The 27566-nt window shown below is 57.4% G+C and overlaps 1 protein-coding gene across 21 annotated transcripts in view; it reads left to right on the forward strand.

Moving 5' to 3' along the window:
* Positions 1 to 27566, forward strand: part of CACNA1G (calcium voltage-gated channel subunit alpha1 G) — a 151758-nt gene that overhangs the window by 21167 nt on the left and 103025 nt on the right. For all 21 annotated transcript variants that reach the window (XR_003923343.2, XR_003923342.1, XM_030013969.2 and 18 more), the window contains exon 2: positions 27231 to 27342. Coding sequence is in view for 19 of the 21 variants with exons in the window: in XM_030013969.2 (XP_029869829.1) it covers positions 27231 to 27342 (112 nt within the window). In the remaining 2 variants the exon portion in view is untranslated. The remainder of the gene's footprint in view (positions 1 to 27230; positions 27343 to 27566) is intronic.

The raw sequence follows: 27566 nt of genomic DNA on the forward strand, positions 1-27566 counted from the left end.
TGGCTCCCTGGGAGTCAAGCACGGCTCTCGGACGTGCCCGCGGTCTCGGCGTTTCAGCCCCTGTCCTTGGCCGTCTGTCCTTTCCCTTCGAGCTAGTAGATAGACTCGGTGAATGAACCCAGCACCAACCCAGCAAGTCTAGAAACGACACAAACGGCGGCTTCCCCTTGCCTCCAGCCCCATCCCGAGCTGCGGATGGGGAGCGTGATTTATGTTTTCATGCTTTTCTAGCGATTTCTGGTGTGTTCCCACGACTCCAGCTGCCGGGACAGCCGGGGGAGCAGCTGGCTGGGTGAGCTGGCAGCGCTGGGCGCTCCTCGCTCCTCCCGGCTGGCCCACGCCTGCCCAAATAAAAGCTGGGGAGAACGTGGAGCTTGCAGGCTGGCGCTGGAGGTGTGGCGGGTGGTTTAGCAAACTGGCATTTTTCTAAAATTACCGAGGCCGGTTCCCCGCCGGGGAATCGCTCGTGCGGTGCCGCGGCCGAGCGGCGTGCCGTGCGCCCCGCTTCCCTGGCGTCTCTTTGCCGCCGGAGAGGTTTTCGGCTCGGCATCCTCCGCGGGTGGAGGGGCACCGGCGATGGGTCGGGGTGGCTGGCGCCGGGTGGGCTGCGGGGACCCGACGCACGCGTGTTTGTGGTGAGCGGAGAGTAAACGCTGTCGCTTCGCGTTACGTCCCCGCTCGCTGTCGGACAGGCGCTGGCAACCGCTGCCTGCACCCACCCTGCCTGCAAGCTGAGCCCGGGCGGCTGCGGCCAAGAGCGGGTGCTGGCCAAACCCTGAGCGGCTTCGTCGGCCGCGTTCTGCGGAGCAGCCTCGGTTGATTAAGAAATTGTTGCGTAACCTCTAACGAGGCTCCTCTCCTCTCTGGTTTACAGCGACTTGCCTCTCTCCCCTCTAATTAAGCTGGCGTGCGGTTCCCCCCGGGTTTGCCTTCCAAGGAGGGCTGCTGCACAGATAACGGGGCTGGGGCTGCTGTGCACTGCCTTGCTTGCCCCAGTTTTGAGTGTTTTTTTTTTTTTAATGCTGGGTCAGCGATGGGGTTGGGGACGGGTCAGGGCAGCGCCTTGTACATGTGCCGGTGCGGTTGGGGACGCGCCGGGGCGTCACGAGCATCGCCCCTACCTTGGGTGGGTGCGGGACGAGGCTGCTGCTGCTTTGGCATCGTCGGCTGTGGGTGCCCGAGCTGCTGCTCACCCGCTGAAAATATGTGGAGTCGCTGCCTGGAAGGAGGAAAAAACTGAAATATTTATCTTGGAGAGAGGAGGGAGCCAGGAAGGGAGGGCAGGGAGGGATCAGAGCGTGCCGGCACTCGGCAGCAGGCGGAGGGGATGGCTCCTTTCTGCGGTGACCCCGAAGGCCAGGCTCGTTCCCTTTGGCCCAAGATCTCTCTTGCTAACATGCACCGTTGGCACCGGCCGGCTGAGCCGGGGACGCTGCTGGGAAACCCGAGAGGCTTTGGCTTTGCTAGAAATGAAATGACGAGAGGGTGGGGGGACCCGAGTGGTGGTGGGGGGTCCGGCCCCGCTTCTCCGCTCAGGGCCGGGGGAACAAAAGAGGAACCCACGGTGACATTTCGAGCATTGCACAACTTGGCACAATTGGCAGTGGGTTGGCTTTCTCATGCTGTTCCCTCCACGCACACCCTTCTTCCCCAGCCCCAGCTCTCCTCTTCCTCCCCGGGGGCGCAGCCGGCGCTGGAAGCTGCTGCTGGATGCCAGTCCCAGGGATGACGTGCCCCGTGAGCCCTTTTCCCGCCCGGGGAGGGGAAGATGTGCGATGGAAACCCCCGACCGGGAGGCTGATGGTCCCGCTTTGCCTCCGTGAGGTTCCTGGGGGGGCATGGAGGGGTAGTGCTGAGCCCCACGGGGTGCTCGCTCCTGCCTGGGGGTGGTGGCAGGGAGCGGGGGGGGACATCCCTGGGGTGGTCCCTCTGGGCTGAGCCAGCCCTGTGATCCTGCTCCTCTGGGGTGGGCATTGGGCGGCTCAGTGTCCTCCATCCTGCTGCTGTGGCCCCCCCAAGGTCCCCGTAGCTCAGCTAGGGGACCCCCATGGAAGCAGATTTGGGGCGGGGGGCTGGCTCTGCTGGCTTGTCCCTCTGTCTGTTTTGCATCCCTTGGGCAGTTCTACCAGAATGCCTCCCCGCGAGCAATATTCGGGGTGGGTATCTCAAGGGATCCATCTTTGCACTCACAGCTCCTGGGGACTTGGGGTCACAGGGGGCTCAGGAAATCCCAAAGTCTGTCCTGCCTCAGTTTCCCTATCAGTAATGTGGGAATTGGAGGGGAGAGCATCATCCCCCACTGATAACGTGAAATGAATATTAGGAACTGGCAGCTCTCTGGCTTCTCTCCCACCACTCATGACCTTCCTCTTGCTCACGCAGACAATTTTTGTATTTTACTTCTTAAAATACATATATGCATATATAAATACTGTATCTTGGCAGCCGCTGTTCCTCAGCACCTGCTATTTCCCCGGGCGGATGGGGATTTGGTAACGTAACGACCTCCCCAGTCCCTGGGGCCTCGTAAACCCGGGTGTTGTTTACGGCACCACGCGGCAGCGTGCCCCCCTGCCCCCCGTTCTCATCTGCCGAGCATCTCCCCGGCCGGACCCCGCTGCAGTGACAGGGGCTGCTCTGCGGTCGCCTTCCCCTGGTCCCCGCTCGGGATTTGCCGGGGGGCTGGTGGCTCTCTGTGGTTGTTGAGTTGTTTGAAGATGCAGGGCAGAGCTGGTCCCGGCTCGGTCCTGGCGCATCCCCTCGGCCGGCCGCTCCAGCGTGTCCCTGAGCACGGAGCCGCCGCTTTGGGTTTGGATTTTCACGTCTCCCTGGCTTCTAATAATAACCGGGGGGGGGGTGGGCTCATGGTCTGTACGGGCGACCGGCCGAGGGCACCACTCTGGGTTTTAGTAATGGCGGGGCAGAGGTGTTGCGTGGGTTTTGCAACCTTGCCGGGGGCTTTGCAGCTTGTCCCCACACCATCCCCGCTCTGCTTTTTCCACGGCTTTGGGACCCTCCTCTTCCTCCTGCCAGCACCCGCGGAGCTGGGGCAGCCTCTGCGATGGTCGCCTTTCCGTTTGCTGCTGCGACGGGGCCGTGGGGAATCGCCGTCTCCCTCTTCTTCCTCTTCATCGCCACTGGGGCCAAAGGCTCGTGGGGATGCTGGATCCCGGCGGGGTCAGCTCCTGCCCTTCGCCCCCCGCCGCCGCGTTCCCAGCACGGCCCCGTGGAGGGAAAACCCAGCCCGGGGGTGGCTGCGGGGTTTTATAACCCTGAGAACGAATCCCAGCGACGGCCGTGCCTCTCGTGGGAGCGGGGTCACGTCACTGCCCAGGAAACCGCTCCTTGGGAGCGACAGCTAGTTAAAAAGGGAAAGAAATCCGACGGGGCCGGGTTGGCGTGGGGCCGGGAGCAGGGGAACGCGTGCTGGCAGCGGGTGTGCTCCCCGTATCCCTCGGTTTGTGCTCGAGGTTTCCCTCGCACATTTTGGGTGCGGGACCGTGGCATTTCGGGAAGGAGGGGGCATTTCACCGTGTGTGGAGCACAGCGATCCCATCCCGCTCGTGTGGCCGTGGAGTCTTGGGCTTTGTCACTCGCTGCCATGTGGGTCAGCTCCGGTTTGAGGGAACCCAAAAAATGACGAGCTGGGGAGTGAGCGGGTGCCCCGGGCAGGGTGCAGCAACCTTCGTTTGCTGTTTAACTGCGTTTGAGCTCTGCATCGTCACGTCCCAATTGCATCGTGCCGGCCCGTCATCTCACACTTTGCGGCTTTGCTAATTAGGAAGTCATTAGGTTGAGGTGTGATGTTGGGGGGGGCAGTGGCAGCCGCGCAAGGGCACGGCTGGCTGGTTGGCACGGGCCAGGCGAGGCTGGACGGGCAGAAATCCTGGGGGTCCCAGGGGGAGAGGACAGCCTGTAGGGTGATGGGGTACGTGAGACCCCGACTCCCCCGCTCCCACTAAATGGACAAGGATGGGGTTTAGGGTGTGCAGGGTGCCTTGGAGCAGAGCTGGGCAGTGGGACAGCAGGTATGGCCTCGGAGGGGGACACCGAGGTGGCTCTGCCCACCCTGACCAGTCCCTGCTGTGACGCTGCACCACCAGTGACCCCAACGAGCCGTGTCCTCGGCGATGCTGGGCAGGGGCTGGGGGGGCTCTCGCCCGTTGTGGGAACACGTGTGTGGCCCCCGGCACTCAGCACGGCTCCCGGCACGGCGTCCCCAGCCTCCGTTGTTCCTCCGCTCGCTCCATCGCCAGGGTGAAAACTGCCCAAAGCCATCATTGCCGCGCTGAGCCCTTCCTGGAAGCATCGGCAGCAAACGTCTCGCCGGAGTTTCTGGCTCCTGCCGGGGTCCTGGCCGCGCTGAGCTCCTCAGGAGGATGGAGAGCCGGGTGAAGAATTCATCCTGAATAATTCATCTCGCTAATTTATTAGCTGGATGGACGTCACTGCATTCCTTCCTCGGACTGCCCATCAGCAGATCCCAACCTTCCTAAACCGGAGAGCATTCCTTCCCCTGCCGTTTCCGCTGGTGAGCTCTGGCTCGCTCTGTTTATTTGCAAATAGCCCATCTGCGTGTGTTATTTGGATCGCTCTGATCGCGCCTGCCTTTGATTTGGACACGTAGCTCGCTCCGGGGGTTGCTGACCCTCAACGGGGTGAGATGCAGCTCTGAGAACCAGGGCTCTGCCACGAGCAGCTGCAGGGTTTTTTTAATTCAGAATTTGTTTTCTGCAGCCGATCCCCGATGTTTCTCACCGCTGCCGTTCCCCCAGCCAAGGAGATCCCGTGGGAAGCGAGGGGAGAGCGGGCAGCGGGGATGGAGTGAACCGGGTGGTGCATGCTGGGCTGTTTGGCTCTCCTCGGCTGGTTTTGGTAGCGGTTGCTGCTCTCCCATTCCCGTGGGATGGGGCAGGCAACGCCGGCATGGCCGGAGCCGCTCTTCTCTGGAGCAAGTACTCTTGCAAACCCACCGCTCAGTCCAACTCTGCCCTGTTGGAGTGCAAACTGCCCCAGGCTCGATGCCTTTTCCAGGGCTTGGGTTCAGGTCCATCCTTTCCAGCGCCTGGAGGATCGATTTGCTCATGAGCCTTCCCGCAACAAGACCGAGGCCACCTGGGGCCCCGTTCCGCTCAGTCCCGCTCGGGTAAAAAGTCTGGGCAGCGCAGGGGTTCTGGAGCCATCCCCTAAGGTATTTTGGGCTGCATTGCAGGGCAGAGTCCCTGTTGCAGGTCTGGGTGTAGCAGGGGCTGCAGACTGAGCAGGGGTCCAGCAGAAGCAATAACCCAAGAGGATGCTGCATCCCAACCCTCACGCTGGGGTCCATCCTTAAAAATACATGCTGAAAGCACAGGTTTTGGTAGAGAAGAGCAGCATCCTCCGTCCTGCGGGAAGCACAAGCTGTCCTGTCCCCTCCAAAGGCATCCCTGGGCCAGGGAGTGTGGAAGGGAAAGCTGCCAGAGGAGGGAAAAACCCCATGCAAGCTGGGAGCGAAGCAGCTGAGCTGGTGGCCGAGCCTTGGCATGGGGCACTCTCACCTTGCATGCAGCCTTGTCCCAGGACTGGCTAATTAACTATCAAGATTTGGCGGCCTCCTTCTTCCAGTTTGTTCCCACTTATCCTTTATAGCCAATTAATCAGGCAGAGGTGTTTGGAGCTGATGGGTCTAAGGGCTATGGGGGTCTGTGCTGGTGGAGGAAGAGGCTGGAGGAGGATGGGATGGGATGGGGGGGGTAGTTGTTCAACAGCACCTTTTCTCAGCCAAATCTTCCCACTGCAAGGAAGGGTCCGGAGGGAGTTGGAGTTTGTTCCCTCTGCCAGGATGGCTTTGGGAGATGCCTCTCTCCTGGCTTGGTGGTGGGAGCCTGTCTCCCTCAAGCCTTTCCCAGGCAGCTCTTGGCCTTGACCATCACCTCTGTGCGAGGAAGGGGTGCGGGGCAGAGCCCTTTGTCTCTGCCCGGGTTCTAGGGCAGGTGGTTTCCCCGGCTGGCCGGGCAGCGGGTCCTGGTGCTGCCGCGCTGGGTTCTGGCGGGTGAGTGGCAGCGGCTCTAATTGTGCCTGAATTCCTCTGAACCACAAGTGAAATCTGCAGAAATACAGAAAGTAAACAGCTCGGGGCTGAAATTCCTGGCTCTTTGGGGAACCTTCCACTAGGAAAAGTTTCTGAGCTGTTAACGAAAAGTCCGCTTCTCCCGTGCGGGGACCCCCTGGACTGGAAGGGATGCGGCCACAGCACTGTGGGGACCGTGCTGGGAGCCCCACGGAGCCAGGGCTGGCTTCACGCCTTGAAGCAACTGGAATAAAAGCTCTTCTTGGTGTGTTTTTTTTTTTTTTTTTTTTTTTTTTTTTTTTATTCCTCTGCCACTCACATCCGCTGAGCGAGGAGGTTTTAATCTCTTTCTTGCAGATTGTCAGAACAATTGCCCAGGACACTGGAACGACCTTTGCTGCACAGATAGGGGATAGGAAAATGGCAGCGGGAGCCAGCACCCCCGCTGCAGCCTGCCCGGCCTGCCCCTGCCCCGGGGGGCTCCGCTCGCCTCCAGCTGCGGGTGCTGGAGGGGGGCAGAGGCCGTGGCAAAGGGCTGAGCAGCCCTTGTCCATCCCTCCCTGCGTGCTGGCGGGGGCTGCCACGCATGTGCTGTAGATGCTGGGGAAGATGCTGTCCCCTTGGCGTGTCCCCTGGTGCGGGTGTGACTGTCCCCAGGCGTGAGCATCTCTCGTACTTTTGCCGTCGCCCCTTCTCATTGGGAAGGTTTCCCCTCATGCCATGCTGACCCCAGGGAGCTCTGCTCGGGGTGGTGACGGTGACATGGAGCCCCACAAACGTCTGGAGCCCTGCTGCATGTCAGCTCTGTCCCCGGCGAGCTCGGTGGCTGGCTGGGTGCCGGCAGCTCGGGACCCAAAACGGGGGTAAATTTGGATGAGGAAGACCAAGATGCGCACATGAGCGCACCGGGGTGTTTTTGGGATGCTCTCCACGGGAGAAGCTCGGCTTTCGCGGGAAACGTCTCCCCACTGGACCCACTCTTCCACCCACACGTGGCCAATTCCCAGCGACCCTTTCCCCTCCAGCTAGGGACGGTCCCAGCGCCTCCCGACCCCGCAGCCCCACGGGGCAGCTCTGGTTCCCTCGGCCTCTCTCTGCAGGTCAGGCCCTTCTCTGGCTCCCCTCCAAGGTTTTGGATCAGCTCTCGGAAAAGCAAAGACATAAAGTTTGCCCCAGCTGGAGCATGAACCCACAGTGGCTGGCTTGGGAGGCGAGTGCCAGACCCGATGGATATTTATAATGCAACAGCGAGGTTAAAAATAACAGAAATTTAAGCTCAGGAAGTTGTTTTGGAGAATAAGAAACTTTTACTTCGGTGTTTGGATGCCAGGGCTAGTGCTGGCCATCTGTCCTTGATGTCCCTGTGCCGTGTCCCTTGGGGCTCCGCGGGTCCCTTCCTCCCGATCTATTGGGTCCTGTTTTGTGGCCGCAGGGATCGTCCCTTTTCCCGGAGGGAGCGGGGGCACCGTGGGAAGCCCCGAAAACTGTGCGGTGCCAAGCGGGTGCTGCAGGGGTGAGTGGAGGGAGTCAGAGCGGGGCTCTGCTCTGGGGTCCCGGTGGCTGCGGGAAGGGAGGAGCGTGCAGCCACGGCTCCCGTGCATCCCACCCGATTGCTTTTAATGTCGCTGTAGCCGTTTGTTCCGCTGCCAAGGGTCGGAGGGGTTCCCACCCCCCCGCTCCCAGTGCCTCTGCTGCCAGCGGGCACATCTGGAGCCGACGGCCGTGCCGCTCCTGGCACACGGAGCCCCTTCAAAGCTTCCCGGGGGGGGGGCTTCTGTGGTGTACCCGGCTCCCCCCTGCTCCCTGGGACGGGCGGGTTGTAGGGTGGGAGGAGGGTGCTCCCAGTGCCCAGCTCTCGGGACCTGGGCTGGGCTCTGCCGAGCGCGTTCCTGGCACAGCAGCTTTGTGCAGGGAGAGCCGAAGAGGCTGGTTTGCCATGCAGAAGCCCGAAGCTGTTTGGTGATACAGCATCCCCTGTGACCTCCTCTTCCAGCCCGCCAACGGCTGAGACGCCAAACCTTCACAAACCCCCACGCGGGCACGTTTCTCGGCGTCGATGTCTTATTTTGGTTCGGCTCAAACCTTTTCCCTGTTGACACAGTGGCGGCTTTGCTTGAGCTAGCTGGGCCTGAGCAGGGGTGACCTTTCCTGTGTTTGCTGTCTGGGCTCAGGATCCATCCGTGCTTCGGGCTGCAGCTCTGCAGCCTCCAACGAAGCCGGTGGGTGAGGGCGAGCACCCGGCAGAATTATTTCCCTGCTCAGGGCCGGCACCCGGTGGGTCCGGTGCCACCTCCCCCTTCTCATGTCTGTCCTCTCGGCGTTTGGCCCCTCTCCTCGGACCCGACTGCGTCTTGTTTCCCTGATGCGGAACGGTGCTGAGCGTGTGCCGGGGGCCGGGCTGCCGCTGCACGCGCTCCTCGGAGCCGGGGCAGGACGGGAGCGTGTCCCTAACCCAAGGCTTCCCACGGGGGATCCATTTCCCAGTGGAGCGCTGGAGGGAAAGGGCCGATCTATCCCATCTCTGCATAGCTACCGGCAATATAACCCCCTTCTCCCAGGAGAAAATCCCCTCTTTAGGAGGGATCTTCAAGGGTTAACGTCACGGTCATATCCTCTGCGGGAGGGTGCCTGTCCCCAGCCCTGGACCCAGGTCCTGCCCACCTGGGTAGAGGAGAGCATCCTCCCGCCCGCCGGGGGATCAACCTGCGACCCACCGCCGGTTCCTCCGCCGCGCTGCTACGTTTTGGGGAGCGGATCCGGTGGCCGCACGGACGCTTTGGCAGCGTTTCTAGCCGAGCGAAACAAGGGAGGGATGGAAATTGGAGACGAGCTGGAGGCTCCATCTGTGACAGCGGTTCCTGCGGGACTCATGTGGACTCGCCTGTCTGGTTCTGGGTAGCAAAAGTGATGTGTTAAACCCTTTGGGGGCTGTCCCAGAGCATCCCCGGCTCCTCTCTTCCCACTAAGCCTGAGCAGCACGTGAACCCAAACTTTGCCATTTATTATCTGCGATGAAGTGAACTTGCTAATGTTACTTTTTGGCAAAGTCTTACTGAGAAGTCCTCGAGGGTGAAATGAAACGGGGTCACAGAAGGGTTTAATTCGGTACGTTGTCCTTCAAGGGAAGGAAAAGTCAGACAAGAAGTTTTAAACATTTTATAAAAATATCCACATGTGCTCAGTGCAAAACTCACCGTCTTTACCTAATTTAGAAAATGACTTTATATGGAGAAAGATTTAACACTGCTCCATGGAGGGGAAGAATAATGAATACGTCTGTACCAAATCGCGCTGTCATCCGAAGATCTCCAAGTGCTTTCAAAAGGGTTGGAGAGAAATAATTGTTCTTCCCTTCCCTGGTTTTAGAAACTGAGGCATGGGATGAGAAAGCCAGAAAAGTGCAACTTTCCCGGCTAATTTTAGCCATTTGAAGTCCAGATCTAAGCACCTAAATAAATGACCTGATTTTAATAGACTGCTGGTCAAGTCTCCGGGGTAAAACCTGGAGCAAGTCTGGCTCTGTAGGTCTGCAAAGGTGGCCTGGGTCTGGAGAGGGAGCCTCCTTCCCTTAATTTGGCACTGCCACCGCAAGCCTTGCTGAGATGTAGGAGCAGATGATGAAGCTAACGAGAGGGAGTTTATCTGAATTTCTTTGAACTTAAGAGAAAAATAAAGAGTTTCTGTTTGGGGCAGGTGCGTTTTAGCCAGGTGAGTTCAGTGTCCTCGGTAGTGCCGGGGGACAGGGCCCGGTTCCCTCTGGGTGCGGAAAGCAAAAGCAGATCCAGGCTTTTCAGCCCCGTTATCGCACCCCAACCTCTGAAATTTATTTAGCAATAAACGGTGCGGGTGGCGAAGGGAAAGAGGAAACGGAGGTAAGCGAAGCACCTGCGTTAACCCGAGCAGCCGAGCTGCGTGCAGCTCCTCGGATGGGGAATCGGTGCTGGGACGCTTTCGGCAGCGCAGGGACCATCTTCCTCTGCAGCGGGTGGCGAGGCTGAAGCTGCTGCTCTCTGCTCCCCGTCCTGCTGCTGTCCCAGTCTGCTCCTGCTGCCCAAATATAAAGCAAAATCCCTTGAAAGGAAAACGCTATCTCACTTGCTCAGCTGAGCGGTCTGCCAGGTCTCCGAGGTCAATCTCACCAGGAATAAGTGGTGAAATGCTTGCAGAAGTCGAGCTTTGAATTAGCTGGGCTTAGCTGGGATCCTAAAGCTGAACAAGTTGGACCTGGGGACAGACAGAGGCCAGTATGTCATGCCGGGAGGTGGGAGTCATTTCCAAAATGCCTGCCCAGGCTGGGAAGCTGCTTCCCTGAGCCCTGCAGCTTGCAGCACAGGGGCACCGGGGACCCACGGGGAGATGCCGGCAGCACCGCGGTAGGGTGGCAATGCGAGGAGGGGGCAGAATACCTGTCTTGGTTTTGCCTCCTTGAACAGACCTGAGCTCGCTTGTGCTCCTCTCTCCGGGCAAGAACAAATTATAATTTTAATTATGTGGATACGACACCAACCCCTCCTTTGCGATCGGGGTCTGTCTGCAAAATGAGATGAGCGAGAATTGCAATAAATGTTCCTGGGACCGAGGCCTGGTCCCAGCCCCGGCACCTGCATCTTCTTTGCGTGCCAGAGCTTGCATTATTTTGGTTTTGTGCCTGGCTTGTCCTCCTACAAAATCACCTCCTTCTGAAGAGGAATAGTCGAGCTGAGCGTGTCCAGGGCTGGAAGATGCCTCTAAGACTCCTCCATCCCAAATCTGCATCGCTTTGGGATGGAACTCACGGGATGACGGGGCAGGCTCCTCCGGTCACCGCCGGTGCCGGCAGCACGCAGCGCCCTGCCTGATCGCACCCGGCATTGGCAGAGTCCTGGGGAGCCGCGGAGCAGGCAGCGCGCTGGGTCAATATTTGCCCGCAGTGGGAGCGGGGTGTTGGGCACCCGGCAGCGCTGGCGGGGAAAAGGCACCCCAGGCTTTTGTATTTTGCTTTCGGCTTGCTGCCGGGTGGCCCCGTGCTTGGTTTTTTTGCTCCCTCCCCGCTTTGGTCAGTCTGTGGCACGATCCTTTGTGCCGCAGGACCGTGGGCATCGCTGGGAAGCAGGAGCCGTCCCGGCGGAGGCGAGCGACCGGGCTGCCTGGCCCTCTTGGTGCTCGGCGGAGAGTGGTTCCCCTCGCAGGTGGCTGCTTTTGTGGGAAACCCACCTGCTCTTTCTCTCTTGTCATTTAGAGCTGTCACCTCCCTGGGGTGTCCGAAATGCACCTCGTGGCCCCCTGGCACTCAGGGTAGCAGGAATCGTGGCTGCAAGCACAGATGGGATGGGAAAGGCCAGATCAGGGGAAAATGAATTAGGACATGCAGAAGTCCCCTTGATCGGGACAGTAACCTCTAATCCGGCTCAGTCCTCCTTATTTACAGTTGCCGAGAGGGAAGGCAGGAGAAAAGCAGCCTGGCAAGATGCACAAAGCCGATCTCCTTCCCCCCAGCTGCTTTGCTCTCGCTAATGTATTTGCTGGCAGCGCTCGCCGTCCCCGGAGCATTTGAGCACGGTCGGAGCAAGTGTTCGCAGCCAAAGGCAGGAGTGTCGGAGCAGGCACTGGGCTGGGAACGGCTGGGGGAGGTGGTGGGAGCCCCCAGCCCCTCAGCACGGGGTGTATGCGGGGAAATGAAGCGCTGAGCTCTTCCCTGTCCCCTCCTCGGCTGGCAGGAACCTTGCAACCCCTGCCTGCAGCGATGCCCCAGGCTCCGTGCTGTGGGCAGCACCCACAGGGCGTTTCTGCCCGTAGCGCCGGGCTGAGGGAAGGGGCTCAGTGCTGGCGAGCTTTCCCTGGGCTATCCTGCTTGAAAATATTCACTGAGAGGTCCTAGGGCTGTTTTGCTTTAGCTCAGCACTCGGTAAGAAGAGTGGGGACATCTGAGAGCGCTGCCCTGTACGGGGACACGAGGAAGGACGGAGCCCTGAGGCACTCGATTTGGTTTCACCTTGCAGTGTTGCAAAGGAGAGCAAAATCACCCCAAAATTTCCTACGCCATAAACCGAGGCATTTGACATCCCCGCCTGCAAGCAAGCGCTTCCCTCTCGAGCATCAAGCGCGCCCGTAGTGTTCTGGACCGGTGCTGGCCGTGCTGGGCTGGGGCAGCGGCGCTCCAGCCGGCTGCTGCAGAATATTCTGGCATTTTTAACAAGGGTTGGTGCGGTCACTGCACTTGTTCCAGGCAAAAGCAATGAGAATTTTATGAGGTGTAAATGGATTTTGAGTGCCTGAAAGCATCCACGTCCCGCTCCGCTCCGTGCATGCACGCGCTTCGGCACCTCCTCTCCTCGGCCGAAATACCTTGTCTCCTTGCAGGCTCCGAGAAAAGATAAATATTAGCACCGTGAGATGCTCTAATCCGAGTTTCTGTCCGTGTTGCTGCTGTTGTGGTTAAAACCCCCTTCTTTTAGCTGCAAGATTCATTAGGGTCCAGTCTCCGGGGTTTGGAGGGAAACCGGAGCAGCTGTTAATGAGGGAGCAGTAATATCTAGAGCTCGTTTCAAAGCAATAATGGAATTAGGAAGAAGACAAACACAGATCAGTCCCGTGCCTGATGGCTTTATTTTCAGCTTCTTTCTTGCTTTTCACTTTATTAGTTAGAATTAGAACATCCATTTTGCATTAGAGGGCAGATGATGAAATCACACAGGATCGGAGAGAGTTACCAGCAATGGGCTGAGATGGGGAAGTTTGAGCTTTCTCGGCCATTTCGGAGAGCTTTCGCCGCAGATAACAGAAGTGAAAAGTGCAGGGGGAGCAGGAGGGGACGGTGAGGCTGTGATGGAGAGGGAGACAGGACAGCGAAGGGCAAGAGCTGGAGCCTGCAGCCTCTTTAGCAAGGCTTGTAATATGTTATTAATGGAAAAGAAACTGCAATTTTTATTTTGTGGAAATTCTTTTGTTCCACATTAATTTTTAAAGCGCGCTTTGCTCCCATTACAGCCTCCTGCCGGAGTGCGGTGCTGGCTGGGAGGAGCTGCCCTTTGAAAGGCTTGGGGGGGGGGGGGGGGGGCATGTTTGTGTCTGGGCTGGGGGAGCAGCACAAGGGTGCAGGGTGCTTCCCTGGGGCCAGCACCCCAACCCCGCTGCTCCGGTCGCACCCGCCGAGCATCACCCAGGCCCTGGGGTGGGGGATGTGGAAGGTGCCAGGGCTGGGCTCTGGTGGGCTGCGTGCCTTCGTTAGGTGCTAAGGTTTGATGAGGGCTTGTCTCCACATGGAGCTCTTTCTTTAATTAACTCCATGTGTGGAGACACGCGGGTCCTGGAACAGGAACAAGGCGCCCTTATTCCCCAATAAGCTTGTCCGCACATGGAGTAAATCAATAGCAGCTCATCAGGAGCAGCGCGCTGGCTGGAGATGCCGCCTAAGGATGAGTCACATCCAGAGAGGGGCGCAAAAAAAAAATTTTAAAAAAATCTGAGATTTGAGTCCAGACCCAGATCTTAGGAATGACCATGGTGTTTCTGGTGTGCCAGACCCAAGGGCCGGCTTTGTACCATGTCTTCTCTCCTGCCCGGTAAGCCTTGCGGGTGGTTGGAGCTGAATTTTGCACCTTGAACCCATAATTATATGCCGGGATGGGGGAGGTGGCTGAATATCAGGACTTTCTGTGACTTTTAAACTGGTCGTGGGTTGGTGTGTCCCCACTGAGAGCTCTGCAGCAAGCGGTGCTGATCACGGCTTCCCAGCGAGGAGGCGATTGAATGGACTGGGACTGAACAACTCCCAGGGTATTTTGGGCTGCCAAAGGTTGTCCTTGTTGCTTTTCCTAAGCCAAAGCGAGCGAGGCTCGGGTGCTGTGCAGGAGATTGGGAACCTGGGGGTTTTGGTGCATTTTTCGTGAAGCTTTTGGGGAGATGAGAAGAGTTAGAAATCATTTGGTTTAAGGCTCCCGAAGTGGCCAAATGCCCTGGCTGGGGCTTTTCCAGAGCAGCCTGGAGCTGTGTCAGGACACACCAATGCGCGGGGCCGGATCCAGCTGCGGGAGCAGGGCTCACCTTGCTGCCGGGTCCGGATTTAGTTTAATAAAGGTTTTGGAGAGGAAAGGATGGGGAGCTGCTTACCAGGGGCTCGGTGCCAGAGTGTTTCCCACCTCCGTCCCAGCCCGGCGGCTGCTGATGGCGAGGGTCAGGTCATCTGCACCGAAAGTGCCCGGTCCCTCAGCAGGGCTCGCTGCGGGACACAGACCCCCAAAGTGACAATTTCCACCCAAATGGGCTCAAACCGACCTCCTTCCCAACCATGTCACCACAGATGAGATTTGGAAGGGACGGGCAATACAGAGCCTCTGCGCCTGCCGGGATCTCTCTGCCTGGTTTCTCTCCGACACCGAGCAGCTCTCAGGACAGCAGGGACCCAGCGCCCTCCGGGGCCTATTCTGCCAGAATGAATGAATGGAATAAATCCATTTTAAATGGCAGGTTGTGACACCGGTGACAGGCACTAGAAGACTGTGACAGCTCGGTCCCCGCTCTCCCTTCGTTGCGGTTTGGCTCCGGTGGCATCACGCCGTCAGTGCTGCTGGCACAGGAGGAGCTGTGTGGCTCAGAGTCAGGCCCTTGCTGCTGCGCCGGAGTCTCTCTGAGGCATCACGGATGATGTGCCATCCGCTCGCTGAGCTTCCTGGCTTTTGTCAGCTGCTGTTGAAGCCTGACGCTAATTAAACGGGGTGTTTTGTGTTTAATAGACTCCCACTTGAATCATGCCGGGTAGAGGGCACTGGCTGGATCCCCGCCGGCAGCACCGCGGGGTGTCAGCACTGGGTTGGTTCCCCCTGTGGGTGTCCTGCACCCCTCAGCCCCGCGGGTGCTCTCCTGCACACTTGCATATTGCTGCATACTTCTGCACCCAGCACCCCAGTGAGCTCGTCTGCTGATCCTTGGGAAGAAAAGCCCCCGTGCTGGGTTAGCTGCGCTTTGGGAATCCCCGAAGGATCTGCAAATGCTGGAGCTGGGTGAGCATCCCCGGCCAATGGCCACCCCGTGCAGTGATGCCGTGTCCCATCCCGTCCCCTTCCCTGCCACCGCCAGGCAGCCAGCCCCGTGCACTACCCCCCGGTCAGCTCTCCCTTCCCGTCTCTGTCTCCTTAGACATCATCACACTGTCACTGAAGCTGAAAGCACCAAAACGGTGCGATGCACCAAACCTCCGGGAAGCTTCTCCGGCCGAGCGGCTGGCAGTGGGGGTACAGGTCCCCTGGCATCTCCTGCGGTGGCACTGCCATCCTTGCCATCACCTCTTGTACTTGTCTGGGGAGGGAAAACCAGGGGGGCTGTGCCATCCCTGCAAGCAGATTCCATAGAATGCACTTTACTTAACCTTTACAAAAAAGCCTTTTTTTTGGTGGTCTTACCTAGGACTTGAAATATTTCATCTAAATTCCATCACACAAACCCTGCTGCGGAGCCCCTGCCTGCTTCTTGGGGTTGTACATCTTCCCTCCATATCTACCTTTGGTTTTTTGGGCAGTAGCAGCAGGCAGTGGGATGTGGCATGCATAAGACATCACGTCTGAGCTCGGTCCAGAGTTTGGGCTGGAGTGCGTGGGATGGGTCCTGCTTTTAGGCTGGTCTTGCCCCGTTTTGGGCTGGGCTGCAGCTGTGCAGATGCACGAGGCTGGGAGGTGTTTTGGGGTGGCATCTCCTACTGTGTCCGTGCAAGTGCCACGGCGGAGCTCAGCTCCGCAGCAGGGCGTGCTGAGCATCATCGCGACCCTATCTTCCCGCCTCTTCCTCCCTCCTCCTCCTCTGCCAGCGAAAAGCTAATTCATGAGTTCCTGGCCGTGGATTTGCGTGCAGGGAGCAATTAGACCAAGCACATGGGCAGGCGCCGGGCAGCAAGCCTTGCCCGAGCCCCCCAGCCTGCTCCAGCTCCCTCTCCCCGCGACGGCTCAGCCCTGGGGAGAGCAGCTTGCTGCACCCAGTCGTTCCGCATAAACCCTGCGCTCGTGATGGCTTTTAGTCACATTTAGTCACTGCGGTATTTTGACGTGGCGTCAAGTTGTTTCAGTTCACGCGGACGACCGTTACTTGTAGACACCTCAAGAACCGAGTCAGGCGCACCAGCACGGGTATGGCTTGTGGCTCGAGCATCTCCCGGAGATGCTCACCTTGAGCATCACCCACTGCAGTCATGAACCGGCTGCTCCATCCCTGTGTGCCACAGGCAGGAACAGCCTCTTCCGTACAGGGGAAAAAGCAGTGGGTTTGGGCTGGGGTGGCCTTGACCTTCATTTCCCCACCTGCAAAATGACCTTCTTAACACTCATCCCCATCGTGAAAGCTCTGCGTTGCTTACACTGAAAAACACTGGTTTTCTTTTTTTTTTTTTTTATTGTAGACTTTAAAATCTGAAGCGTGTAAGATGGTTCCTGTCTAATTAAGAACTTAACCTGCAACAAAATATTGTATTTTACGTTGGTGTTTCTTTAGAAAGGAAATGTTGGCTCCGTTTCTAAGTGACACACTGAAGCAGGCCAGTTGGAAAATCGTCATCATATTCAGACTTTATAAACATAATTTTTTAATATTTTTTTTTTCCTCAGCGTGAAGCCAGGTTAGAAAACAAACAAAAATTTGCGGATAGTTTGAGTCGCCCCAAAGCTGTATTTTTTCAGCAAAGCTTTGCACGGAAAGTTATACCCAACATTGGCTAACGCAAACCGTTAAGTGGAAAGGGCTCAGTTCTCTGGTGATCGGGCACAGCTCCTGCTGGCACCCGGAGGAGGGTTTGCCCCAAAGGAAGCTATCACCTTGGTTATCCTTTCTGTCACAGCAACTCAGGCGTTGCCCTGAGAAGCTCCTGGGATCCCCCTGGCCGGTGTCCCCAGGTCAGGGCAGGACACTGGTGCCAGTGGAGGAGAAGGGAGAAGGTGTGGGGACAGGGGGTTAAGCCATCTGCACCCTTCAGAAGCAGCAATACCGGTCCCTCCAACCCTTCTGCCCTGTCTCGGTCCATAGAGTTAAAATTATGCTGGGTTTGTCCTTGGATTTGTCCTCTGAGGTTTTTGCGAGGCTTGGCCAGGTTTTCCCAGGGGCTTTGAGCTCGTACCCTTCTGCAATTCAAATACTGGGGTGGGAATGAGAAGGACCCAGCTGCAGCAGATGTGGCTGGGAGCTGGGTGCTTTCGGCTCATCCTGGAGCCGGTGCAGGCAGGAATCACCCTGCTTCTGCCCCATCTCTCCCCTTCTCCTCTGCTGAGCCCCAAGCTGCCCATTTGTAGAGTGCAAATGGGCAAAACCCAGAGTTTGAGCTTCTCTAAAGGCCTTGGAAGGTGTTTGTCTCGGTGTGGTGGACACATTTCCCTGCTTGGTGGAAGAGGGGGGATGGAAGAGTGCTTGGAAATGTCCCCACGCCTGCTCACCTTTCTGGAGATCTTGGTAATGACTTTGTGGTTCTGGCAGCCGCGGAGTCTGCTGGGTGAAGGCTGTGCCGTGCCGCAGGGTGGGATGCTCTGCCGCCGTGGGAGGGTTCGCTCCGGCGCATTCCCTCCTGCCCCGTGCCCTGATTTCCCCGGCTCTCAAATCCCGCCTGCGAGCATCCCTCTCCCGGGTGTCTGCAGATGGACCGGAATGGGCTGTGGGAGGGGTGTGGGGGTAGAAGCCAGCCCTGCATCTCAGATGGAGATGGAGCCAATTTGTTTAGCTTTCTCGCATCCCAGCTCCTCACTAACAGCTCTTCCCTCTGAGGTTTCCCCTGGACCTCAGTCAGCAGAGGGAATTCCCTCTCTGCCCGAGCTCCAGCTGCAGCCGGCATCGCTGCGGCGAACGCGAGGACGGGCTGTAATTGCCGCCTCTCCCCGGGTTCGCTGGGTTTTGTGGTCCTCGCTTGGTTACCGTGTCTCAGTGCCATCCTGCCGCCCGCTTGTTGAGGCGATTAGGGAAGCGCTGAATTAATCAGCGGCTGCTGTCGACCCTGCAGAGCTGTCCCATCTCCTGCGTTCCCCACCGCAGCTGCTGACATCCCCTGCCCTGGATGAATCTTTCATGCACTCGCCTCGTGTATATTTAATAGGCTGGGATTGGGTTCGAGCTCGTGCTGGCAGGGCTCGGGGGGCCGAAGGGGGCTGCATCCCCCAGCGGGATGAGGCTGGGAGGGGAGAGAGTGGTCCTCAGGGGAGAGGGGTGCGGAGAGAGGCAGAGAGCCCGTATCACCTGCGTCAGGCGGGATGCTGATGCTCGCAGGGAATATTTTGGCTCCACGGGGAATATTTTGGCTCCGCCGGGAAGGGTGCGGGGTTTTGCTGGCCAAGGTGGGGGTAACCCAGCGGTAGCAGGAGCAGAGAGCCCACGGAGGCTTCTCGGAGTGTGTTGGGGATTGTAAGGGAAGCGGAGGAGCTGCCAGGACAATTAGCACAGGCTTGTTCTCGCCAGCACGTCCTTGGGATGGAGCAGGGCTATAATCAGCCTGTCGCTTCCCTGGCTTTATTAATACATTGATTTTTGGGGGGTTTTGGCTCTGCGTGGCGCGGTGTCTGCCAGCGAAGCCTCTGTGGGGAGCGGGGGGGTTCGAGGTGGCATGACTCTGGGCATGGCAGTGTTTCATTTTGGAAGCTGTTCGGGCTTCTTCCTCGGGAACGATGGAGGAGGAGGAGGAGGAGAGACATCCCCTCCATCTGTGCACTGCCCTAGGAAGGGACTTAAATCACAGGCTCACGAAAAAGAGGAAATGCGCCCGTTTTGCAGGCTTTGAAGCCTGCAGGAGCCTCCTGGAGATGCTCCCCTTTGCTGTTCAGGGAGGTCTGGCTCGGAGGGGATCTCCTTCCCTGGCCGTGGAGGCAGGCACCGTCTGCCGGTGCCGGGGTGGCCTCGCTGCTCCGTGGCCTCCGTCCTGGCTGGCTTCTGGGGCTGGGGCAGCGGCGAGGACCCAGCTGCCCTCCTGCAGCTCCCAGGTGAGCGCAGAGAGGAGGTTTGCTGTGCCCAGGGTCGGTACCCTGGTCCCCCATCCGTCCTCTGCTCCGGCAGCGAAAGGCAAGAGATGCTTTCCAAGGAAATATATTAATATATAAATATAAAAATAGAAATCAATAAATAGAGATTAAAAATGTGTGTATATATATATGTATATGTTTAGGGCAAGTTTTATCCTGATCCACCTTCCCATGCATCTGGGATCTCCTCCTTTCTGCCCTGCCCTCTTGTTCTTTCACGCTTCGGTGTGAACCTGCCTGACCAGTGCAGCATCCCTGGCACGAAAGCACCGATGCCACATGTGTGGCCATGCAGAGCCATCTCTTCAATTCCTTCATTTCACCAACTGTTACATAAATCCGCTTTTATACTGAACTTGTGGACGTCACTGAAGCTCTGTCCATACCCATAACATCACTGTTTCCATGGGAACCAGCGTACTTCCAAGGGGGAAAAAGTAGAAGGAGACTAAAAAAAGGACAAAGAAGGAACAAAATAAGACAAATATGTGACATATCCCAACTATGTGTCGGTGTAGGATGTTACAAAGATTTCACTGCAACTTGTTTAGGGAGCCTTGCATAACAGTTTTTGTCTTGAGTAATGCAGCAAGCCGAATCAGGGATGGTAGAAACTTAATAGTATCCCAAATATCCCGAGTCTCTTAGTGAGAGAGACGACTCTCTGGCAACTCTGCACGAGGTGCCTTTCTGCGTGAGCATGAGGGGAAGATGCATCTGCCTGTGTTGCAGCGTTCACCTGGGTTTCTGTGGATCTTCCACCGTCCCGGACCACGGCAGGGGCCGTGCGTCATGAGGGGATGGCACCGCTGGGTGTTATGGGCACGTCCCGGTGAGCAGCCAGCACTGCCGCTCTTCTGCTCCGCCGAGCTTTAAGGGCAGGCACTATTAAGGGACAGTTTACAGTGAGTGAGTTTAAAAATATATATATTTGGGGATTAAGTGTCTATCCGCTATGCACTTCATAAGGCGTGGTGGGAAAAAATGTCTTAAAATACATTATCGAGCACCAGCAACGGCTTTGGCATATTTAGTGTATTTTAACTGGTAACCCCGGGTCCCTCCTGCAGAGGAGGAGTCCATTAGGAAGGATTTTACTGCTCACGACAACATCTTCGTTAATGCCACGAGTGAGCTGCTGGGAGGGAGCCCATCCCCGGGGCTCCGTCATGGAAGACGATGGCTGGTGCGGAGGCTGAGCTGCGAGCTGGGAGGGACGGGTCCGGGAGGAGGATGGGGACGGGCACGTTTGTGCTGGGGCACGCTCCCACCTCCGCGGCCCCGCTTTGGTGGGGCGAGTGGGAGGAGAGCCCGTCCCTGAGCCACCCAAATGGCAGCAGAAGGTGCTAAACCAGTAGGGGAGGGAGGTTGGGGGGAGCCGGAGCTTCTGCTGGGCTCGGTCTGGGCGAGCGAGGCTTAACCCGCTTCTCCTCTTCCCTTTGGGCGATGGAGGGCAGCGAGGGTCGGGGTCGCAGCGTTTGGCATCGGTTGGTGAAATAGCTGGTGAGCTCCGGCCCCGCGGGGCTTCCACCCCGACCCGTCCTGCTTGCCCAGGGGCTGGGGGCCACGCGCTGACCCTGCCCTCTGCATGAGGCCGTTTTTGGGCTGGTTTTTTGGTCTCTGCTCTGTGATGCCGAGACAGGCATGAGGAGGAAGGAAGGACTGGGATGAGGAGCTGGAATAAGTTCAGCCTAAAGTGCTCTTGCTTGATATTTATTTTATTTTATTTTATTTTATTTTATTTTATTTATTAAAGCACCCATCCTTGCAGCTGCTGGTCCCAAGGCCAGGCTGCCAGCAGCCGAGCCCTCCCAGCTCCCAGCTCAGGAGTTAATTGCAAGCGATATGTAGGGCTTTTCTTAAAAGCTCCAGCTCCTGAAGTTTGGAGATTATGCAAGACACTCAGCTTGCAGGATTTTTTTTTATCTTCATTTTTTTTTTCCCTCTTTAAGCAATAAGATTTTAAACCCTTTTGGTTGCTGGAGAAAAAACCTTAAAGTACAAATCTAAAAGGTTATGGGGAAACAATTCCGAAACAGTAAGGCAAATGAGAACCTCGTCAGGATTTTTTTTTGACAAAACATCTTTTTTTATCAAGCTTCATCCCCTCTAAATACAGCATCATTCTTTGCTTCATCACCTGGGCAGCTGAGCAGGGTTCCTCCGCGCTGCTGAGCAAATCCTACATCCCCCTTGAGAGGCGTCTGCGTTTCCGAGGCAGAGGAGAGCATCTCCTGCCTGCAGCCAACTGTGCGGTTTTTAAATCTTCGGGAGAAAAATAAGATGATTAGGACGATTACTCCCTGAAATCCCCTTTTTCCTCTACTTTTGGGCTTTACAGTCACCGTTGTGCGTTACGGGGCCTTTGGGGACCGTCATGCGGCCGTGGCCCCATGGTCCCGCTGCGACGGGAGCAGAGCGCGGCCGTTTCATGGCCGAGGGAAGCAGCTGCCCGTGCATCCCCTTGAACATCTGCAAAAGAAAATAAATTGGAGATGAAATTTCCAAAAACACCGGCATGAATAATCGCCCTGTTTTGGTTTCCCAGGTTTAATTGTGAAGCTGCATGCATTAAAATAACCTCCTGGGTCTGACTGCGCTGTGAGGAAAGCGGTTTCGAAGTGCTGCAGAGCAGTGACGAGGCAGGGATGCTCCCCGCCTGGCTTTTTCCCAGCTCAGAGCCTGCAGCCGGGGATGTGCCGGGCTCAGTGGGGTCGTGCCGGCTCCCGGCAGCGTGTCCTTGGGCTGCCAGATGCGGTGACCGAGGATGGGGCAGGCGCCGGGCACGTCGTGGAAATGCTTTCTGAGCAGAGTTTGAATTTTTAAATCCCTTTGCTGCAGCCCCACTGGAGGAGTGCCTCTGGGCTTTGCTTTCCAGGAATGCCCTGGCGATCGGACTCGCCTGGCATGAATCCCCGCGGACCGCAGGGCAGGAGGCACGCTCTCCAGCACACGCGTGCAATGAGTGTGCCCGGGGCTGCTGTGCCCGCAGCGGGTTATCCACCCCGCCAGGAAAAAGCAGTTTTGCTGCCGGTGCGGTGCCACGATGCTGCGGGAAGGGCTGTAAACCTGCCGCATCTTCCCTGCTTCATCCTGCTCTTGCGTTCCTCGGAGGGAGGGGAGGTACCGTGCCTGGAAAAGCACCTGGGAGGGCAAACCCGCGGGGTAGAGACCGTGTCAGGATCACACCGGGGCAGATCTCTGCCGGCGCTCAGCTGTAAGCCAGGCAAGCAGATTCACCGTGTAAAGATGCTCTGAGAGCACCTCTGGCATGCAGCATCCAAGGGGATGCAGATGCTTCCTGCAAATGCTAAAAGCGAAAGATAGGTGCTGGTTTCGCTTTTGAAGGAGTATGGTAGGAAAAAAATAATGCTATGAAATGTCCAGGGTTGTGATGGGAATTCTATAACCTTTCAACTGGGCACGATATGAAGACACTTCTCCTGTTGGCCTGGTGCAGTCAGGGGCGAAGCTGGGAAGGGTTTATTATTTCCACCCGTGAGGCAGATTAATTCTGAGGACTTTTAACTTCCCTTGCAAACGGCCTGAATTAATGTTTTAGGATTTTAGTCCCTGCCTCCTCCCACCCCCCCAAAGGCCAGACCCTGGAAGTCCCATTATGCTTCTGTCAAAGGGGCTATTTCTGGAATTGATGATATGAATGAAGCCTAAAACTCCGCTCTCATTAACGTCTGCAGCTTATCCCAGTGTCACTCCTAAGCTGGTGGGACTCGGTGACACTGCAGGGGAAGGCTGTCGTTTCAACCCAATTTTCACATCACATTTGCGCTAAAATTTCCAGGCCTCGCCAGCGCTTGCTGCACATTTGTCAAACACCAGCCGCCGTCCCGGCGAGCGCAGGCTTTGCCTGGCGCAAGAGAAACGACTGCGGGTGGTGATGGGGGACCCGCGTGTGGCCGTGGCCGTGGCCCCGTGGGTCTGAACGACGTCTCCTCGCCCCAGAAAATAGGCAGCAGAGCGGAGCCGAGGGGTCACCTGGCCGGATCCGGGCGGCTCAACGCATTTCTGCGGTTGGGTTTTATTGCAGGATACAAGCTTGCAGCCCCTGGTGCTGTGGGGCTGCCCGTGGGCTCCCCGTTGTGCTGACTGTGCTTTCGGGGGCTCCCACCCCATCTCCCGGTGACGGTGGGATGGCAGCACCTTGCCGTGGAGCCGGTGCTTTGCTGGAGCGCTGGTGCTGCTTAGGGAGAGCTGGAGGAGGGGGTCAGGGAGGGAGCCAGAGAGGAGAGAGAGGAATGCAGGGAAGAAGGAGAGGGGGAATGGCAGAAGCCACCTGGGAATAGCAGAGCACTAAGGGAAGAAATAAATATTAATCCCATGGAAGAGCGTGTATCCTTGTAAAGCATCACCAAACGCTGCCCTCCATACCTGGCTCAGCTGTCGGCGTGGGTGCCCGGCCGCCTCGGGGAAGGGACCGCCACCTCTGGGGACGGGCAACGCTGCGGCATGGTGGTGCCCGCTCTCCCCGTCTCCAAACCAAAGAGCACACCGGGAGCAGCGCGTGTGCTCCAGCTCGGCAGGCAGAGCCCGCGCTGCTGCTGGACCGAGCATCGTGCCCGCCGTCCTCTTGGTTGCCGCTGCCCTCGAGGAACAGCTTCCCATTTAATTCACTTGCTGGTGAATTTGATCCAAACTTCTGCAACCAAATCATAGCAAGCATAATGCATTATCTTTCTCTTTTGATTATATTAAGCTGGGTAGTGCTGGCTAATTGAATCTGGGGGTCTTGCCTCTTAATTATGAAAGGTCAGGCTCTGCCGAGTGCGGGCAGGTAGCACAGGGATCGCTCGTGATGGGAAAGGGGCCGAGGGCTCTTGCTCTGTACAAAGACTCCTGTTCATAACAAGTGACTGACTTCTGGTTTTTTTCCTTTTTTTTTGGTGCTCTTTATCTTATGAATTTTAAGACTCTGGTTACAACAGAAGTGTTACTGGATATTTCTGTGTGGCAGAAACAGATTTTTTTAATTGAAAAGAATCTGTGAGCATTTTGGCTGTCTGTCTTGACCAAGCTGATGGTAAAAATGTGGATTTTTAAGAATAAGCTGGGGTGAGCAGGTGACCCTGAAAAGCAGGGACTCTTTTCTCTGACATCCATGGCATGGAGCGGATGGGGTGATTGCCTGCTGTGTGGGCATGAACCCCATCATTAATTTCTTTTAAACGTCAGCCCTACGCATCCCGCCTGCTCGGTGTGAGGCGGGTGCAGGACTCCACAGGGCCAGCTCCACTCCCGGTGAATATTTATCTCGTGCAACGTGGACTGTGGGCTCAGCTCGGCACTGGGATGAGAGGCAGCGGCAGTGCCACGGCTGCCCCTCGCCCTGAGCGTTTGCCTCCTCCTCCTCGCCTTAGCCGCTGGCCGAGGACCAGCACTGTCTCTGGTGCTTCCCAAAGCCCCTTTGCCCCTTCACTGCCCACGCAGCAGCGGCGAGCGGCATTCAATAAAGCACCTTCTGCTTTTGCTAATTGAAGAGTTTCCCTTTGTCAGCCTCTCGGCTCAAAGGAGGGTCGGTACAAAGCCATAGCCATCAGCACTTTGTGTGCCTCTGAAAATCCCATTAGCAGAAGAAAGAGCTTGAAGTTTCATTCAGCTGGAAAAAAAAAAAAAAAAAGGCAAAAAAATAAAATACACCCCCCAGCCTTCTGATCTATCAGCTGCACATTAACATACTGCCCTCGGCACCGCCGGGGTCCCTGTCCCGGGAATATTTAATCAGGGTGAAGTGTTATATTGGACTGAAATGTATTTGCTTGAGGGAGCGATATGCTGATAAGTGGGTCTGCGGTTAAAGCTGGGGGAAAAAAATCTGTCATCAGCAAATAAAATCCCCTCCCGCTCCACGGTTCCCCCCCTTCCCCAGGCTGTTTTCCTGCCTGTGGGATGTTTGTTCCTGCAAGGGGAGTCGGGGTGGGAGGGCATGGACCAGCCCTGGGCTGGGGGCACGGACAGAGCTGGGGGGGATGCAATGGGGGGGGGGGTTCATCGTCTCGCTGGGGAGAGCGGCATGGGGGGGGCCGTGCCTGTGCCAGCACCCGCGCCGAGACGGGGAGAGCTGGGGCTCTGGGCAGCGGGGTGTTTGGGCAGGTGGGGGCTGCAACCACGGGGGACCGACCCTTTGGTGGGTGCAGCTCTGACGCTGGTCCCCACGTCTTCCTCCCGGGCGCACCTCGCACCCCGTGCCCAGCAGGTTGCGGCGTCTCTGGGGCCCTGCGCTCTCCTGGCTGCCCTCCGCTCGCAATTAGTCAGCGGCGCCGGTGCCGGCACGCTAACGAGCGTGGAGGGGCACCCACGGCTTTGCTGTCTGTGGCGTGCCGGAGGAGGACAGGGAGGGTGCCCTCGGCGCCGTCCTGTGCCGTTCCTCCCATTTCAGGCACCGGTCGGCCCTTTGCACCGGACGCGGGGCTGCGGTGAGGTTGGATCTGCTCGGCTGCTCTAGGTCTTGGAGAGGGAGGAGGTGAGATCAGAGCGGCTCCAACCAGGTGCACATCATGGTTATGTGGCCCATCTCCGCTCGCTTGGGAGCTTGCGGTCCCCGGTCGGCACCACGCAGCTGCCCACCGTGGCAAAAGCATCAGCCAGGTCCCGTGCCCAGCTGAGATGGAGCCCGTGGAGGAGAGCCGGGCCCAGTGCAGGGTCTTCTCCACCACCACGAAAGAATTTGCGTGAAGCTTTGCCCGTCTGGGGAAGCATCCGTCTGCCTCTGCAGGTTTTGACCCAACCAAGCAGGCTACTCCCGAGCCTCCTCGCTTCCCCGCTGAATATCTTGCAGAGCCCTTACAGACACATGCTCGTTCTGTCACTCATTTGGGATGTTACAGGGTTTTTTAAAATTCTTTCTGTTCTCAAGGGCTTTGCAATTGCTCGCTGACAGAGCCGTGGATGCGGCTGGCTCCGCAGAGGGATGCTTTCCAGCCCCCCTAAGCCGGGGAACGCCTGCGGGTCCCCCGCAGCTGCTGCCCCCTCCTCTAGCTGCCCTCCGCGCCTGCCCCCGCAGGGCTATATTTGGGCTAAATATTCCAGCCCATAGCCCCAACCTGACAGTTGGAATGTCTATCCCGATATCTTGTAAACATTTCTTCTGATTAAAAGATCCAGATTGCCAACGACCGAGCTGTGACTCAGCCCCATGTGATTTCCCAGGAATTCGCCCAAGCTGGGTGGCAGGAGCTGCCAACTCCAGCCCCGCGTGCCCGGCGGGGAGGCACCTGCTGATTCATCCTCACCTTCTTCTTCCCCAGCCAGATAACGCTACAGCACGGGCTCCCAAACACCACCCGCTACCGCGTTGCAGCGAAAGCTCTTGTCTGACAAGGGTTGTGCTTATTTTCCTAGAGCCTGGAAGCTGCTGCCTGCACCCAGGCAGGAGCGTGGCCCCGACTGCCTGCGGGTTGTGGCTGTTTTCCATGCTAGGCTGGAAGATAACCCCGGTGCCGTGTCGCACCGGCTCCTGGATTTTGCATCCCTGTGGCCCTAGCAGTCAAGAGCTGGCTGGAAATGGCCCCTAGAAGGATGCAAAAAATTTGGTACCAGGTTTGAACCATCCCTATGAGGATTTGCTGCAGTAGCACGCTTTATTCTGCCCCCAAAGTGAAAGCATCCAAAGTCTGTCCCAGCAGCTCAGCTCTTTAAAATTGCTCCAAGAGGCAGCAGTCAGGGTAGGGAATGGGCTCTGTGGGCCTTCACCGTCTTAAAGGCTTTTAGGCAGTTGGTTAATGGTTTTGACAGTCTTAATTTGGACTGGGAATGAAAAGTTCAAGTAGAGACTTCAGGGAAACGCCCCTGGGATAAGCCGTGACATGGTTAATAGAAAATTGTAATGTTGTTAAAGTGCTTTTCCGTAAAATGCCAGGAGAGGAAATTAACGGTGTGGGGTTTATTTTTTTCTAAAAGTTGATATCGTTCTTTTAATTTAATTTTTTAATCCATCACATCAGCACTCAGCACTCTTGCTATGAGACTTTCATTTTATAGCGGTTTTCACATTAGCCGTAGCCACCGATGTCGGCGCGGGGAGAACACGCCGTCGGTTTGCCGAGCAGGTATCTAAACAGCAGGCAGGCTTTCCATGCAAACCAGATAAAGTCTAACCGAGAGAAGCTGGCGTGCACCTTGCTTTAAAGCCCAGAATAACCTTTCTGATTCAGCGGTGGCTGCTCGCGGATGCTCGTCTGGGTCCGTTGCTTCCTTGACGGCGTATCGTGCAGGTGGTTCGAGAGGGTGAGCATGCTGGTGATCCTGCTCAACTGCGTGACGCTGGGCATGTTCCACCCCTGCGAGGACATCGCCTGCGACTCGCCGCGCTGCAGGATCCTCCAGGTACGGCCTGCGGCTCGGCCGCTGCTTTGAGCTTAACGGCGGCCCCGGTTTGGTGGGGAGGACCAAAAGGACCGAGCTGCGGCAGAGCTGGCTCTAGCCACGGCGGAGGTGGCCTCGTGCCCCGGGATGGCTGGGTCCTGCCTCCGCTGGCTGTCCCGCCAGCACTTAAAAAATGCTGATTTTGGCGCTCGGATGCGAAGGCGCGGTGTCATCAGGCAAAGCCC

The sequence above is a fragment of the Aquila chrysaetos genome, chromosome 5 (genome assembly GCF_900496995.4).
Source record: "Aquila chrysaetos chrysaetos chromosome 5, bAquChr1.4, whole genome shotgun sequence".
NCBI classification, from domain to species: Eukaryota; Metazoa; Chordata; class Aves; order Accipitriformes; family Accipitridae; genus Aquila; species Aquila chrysaetos.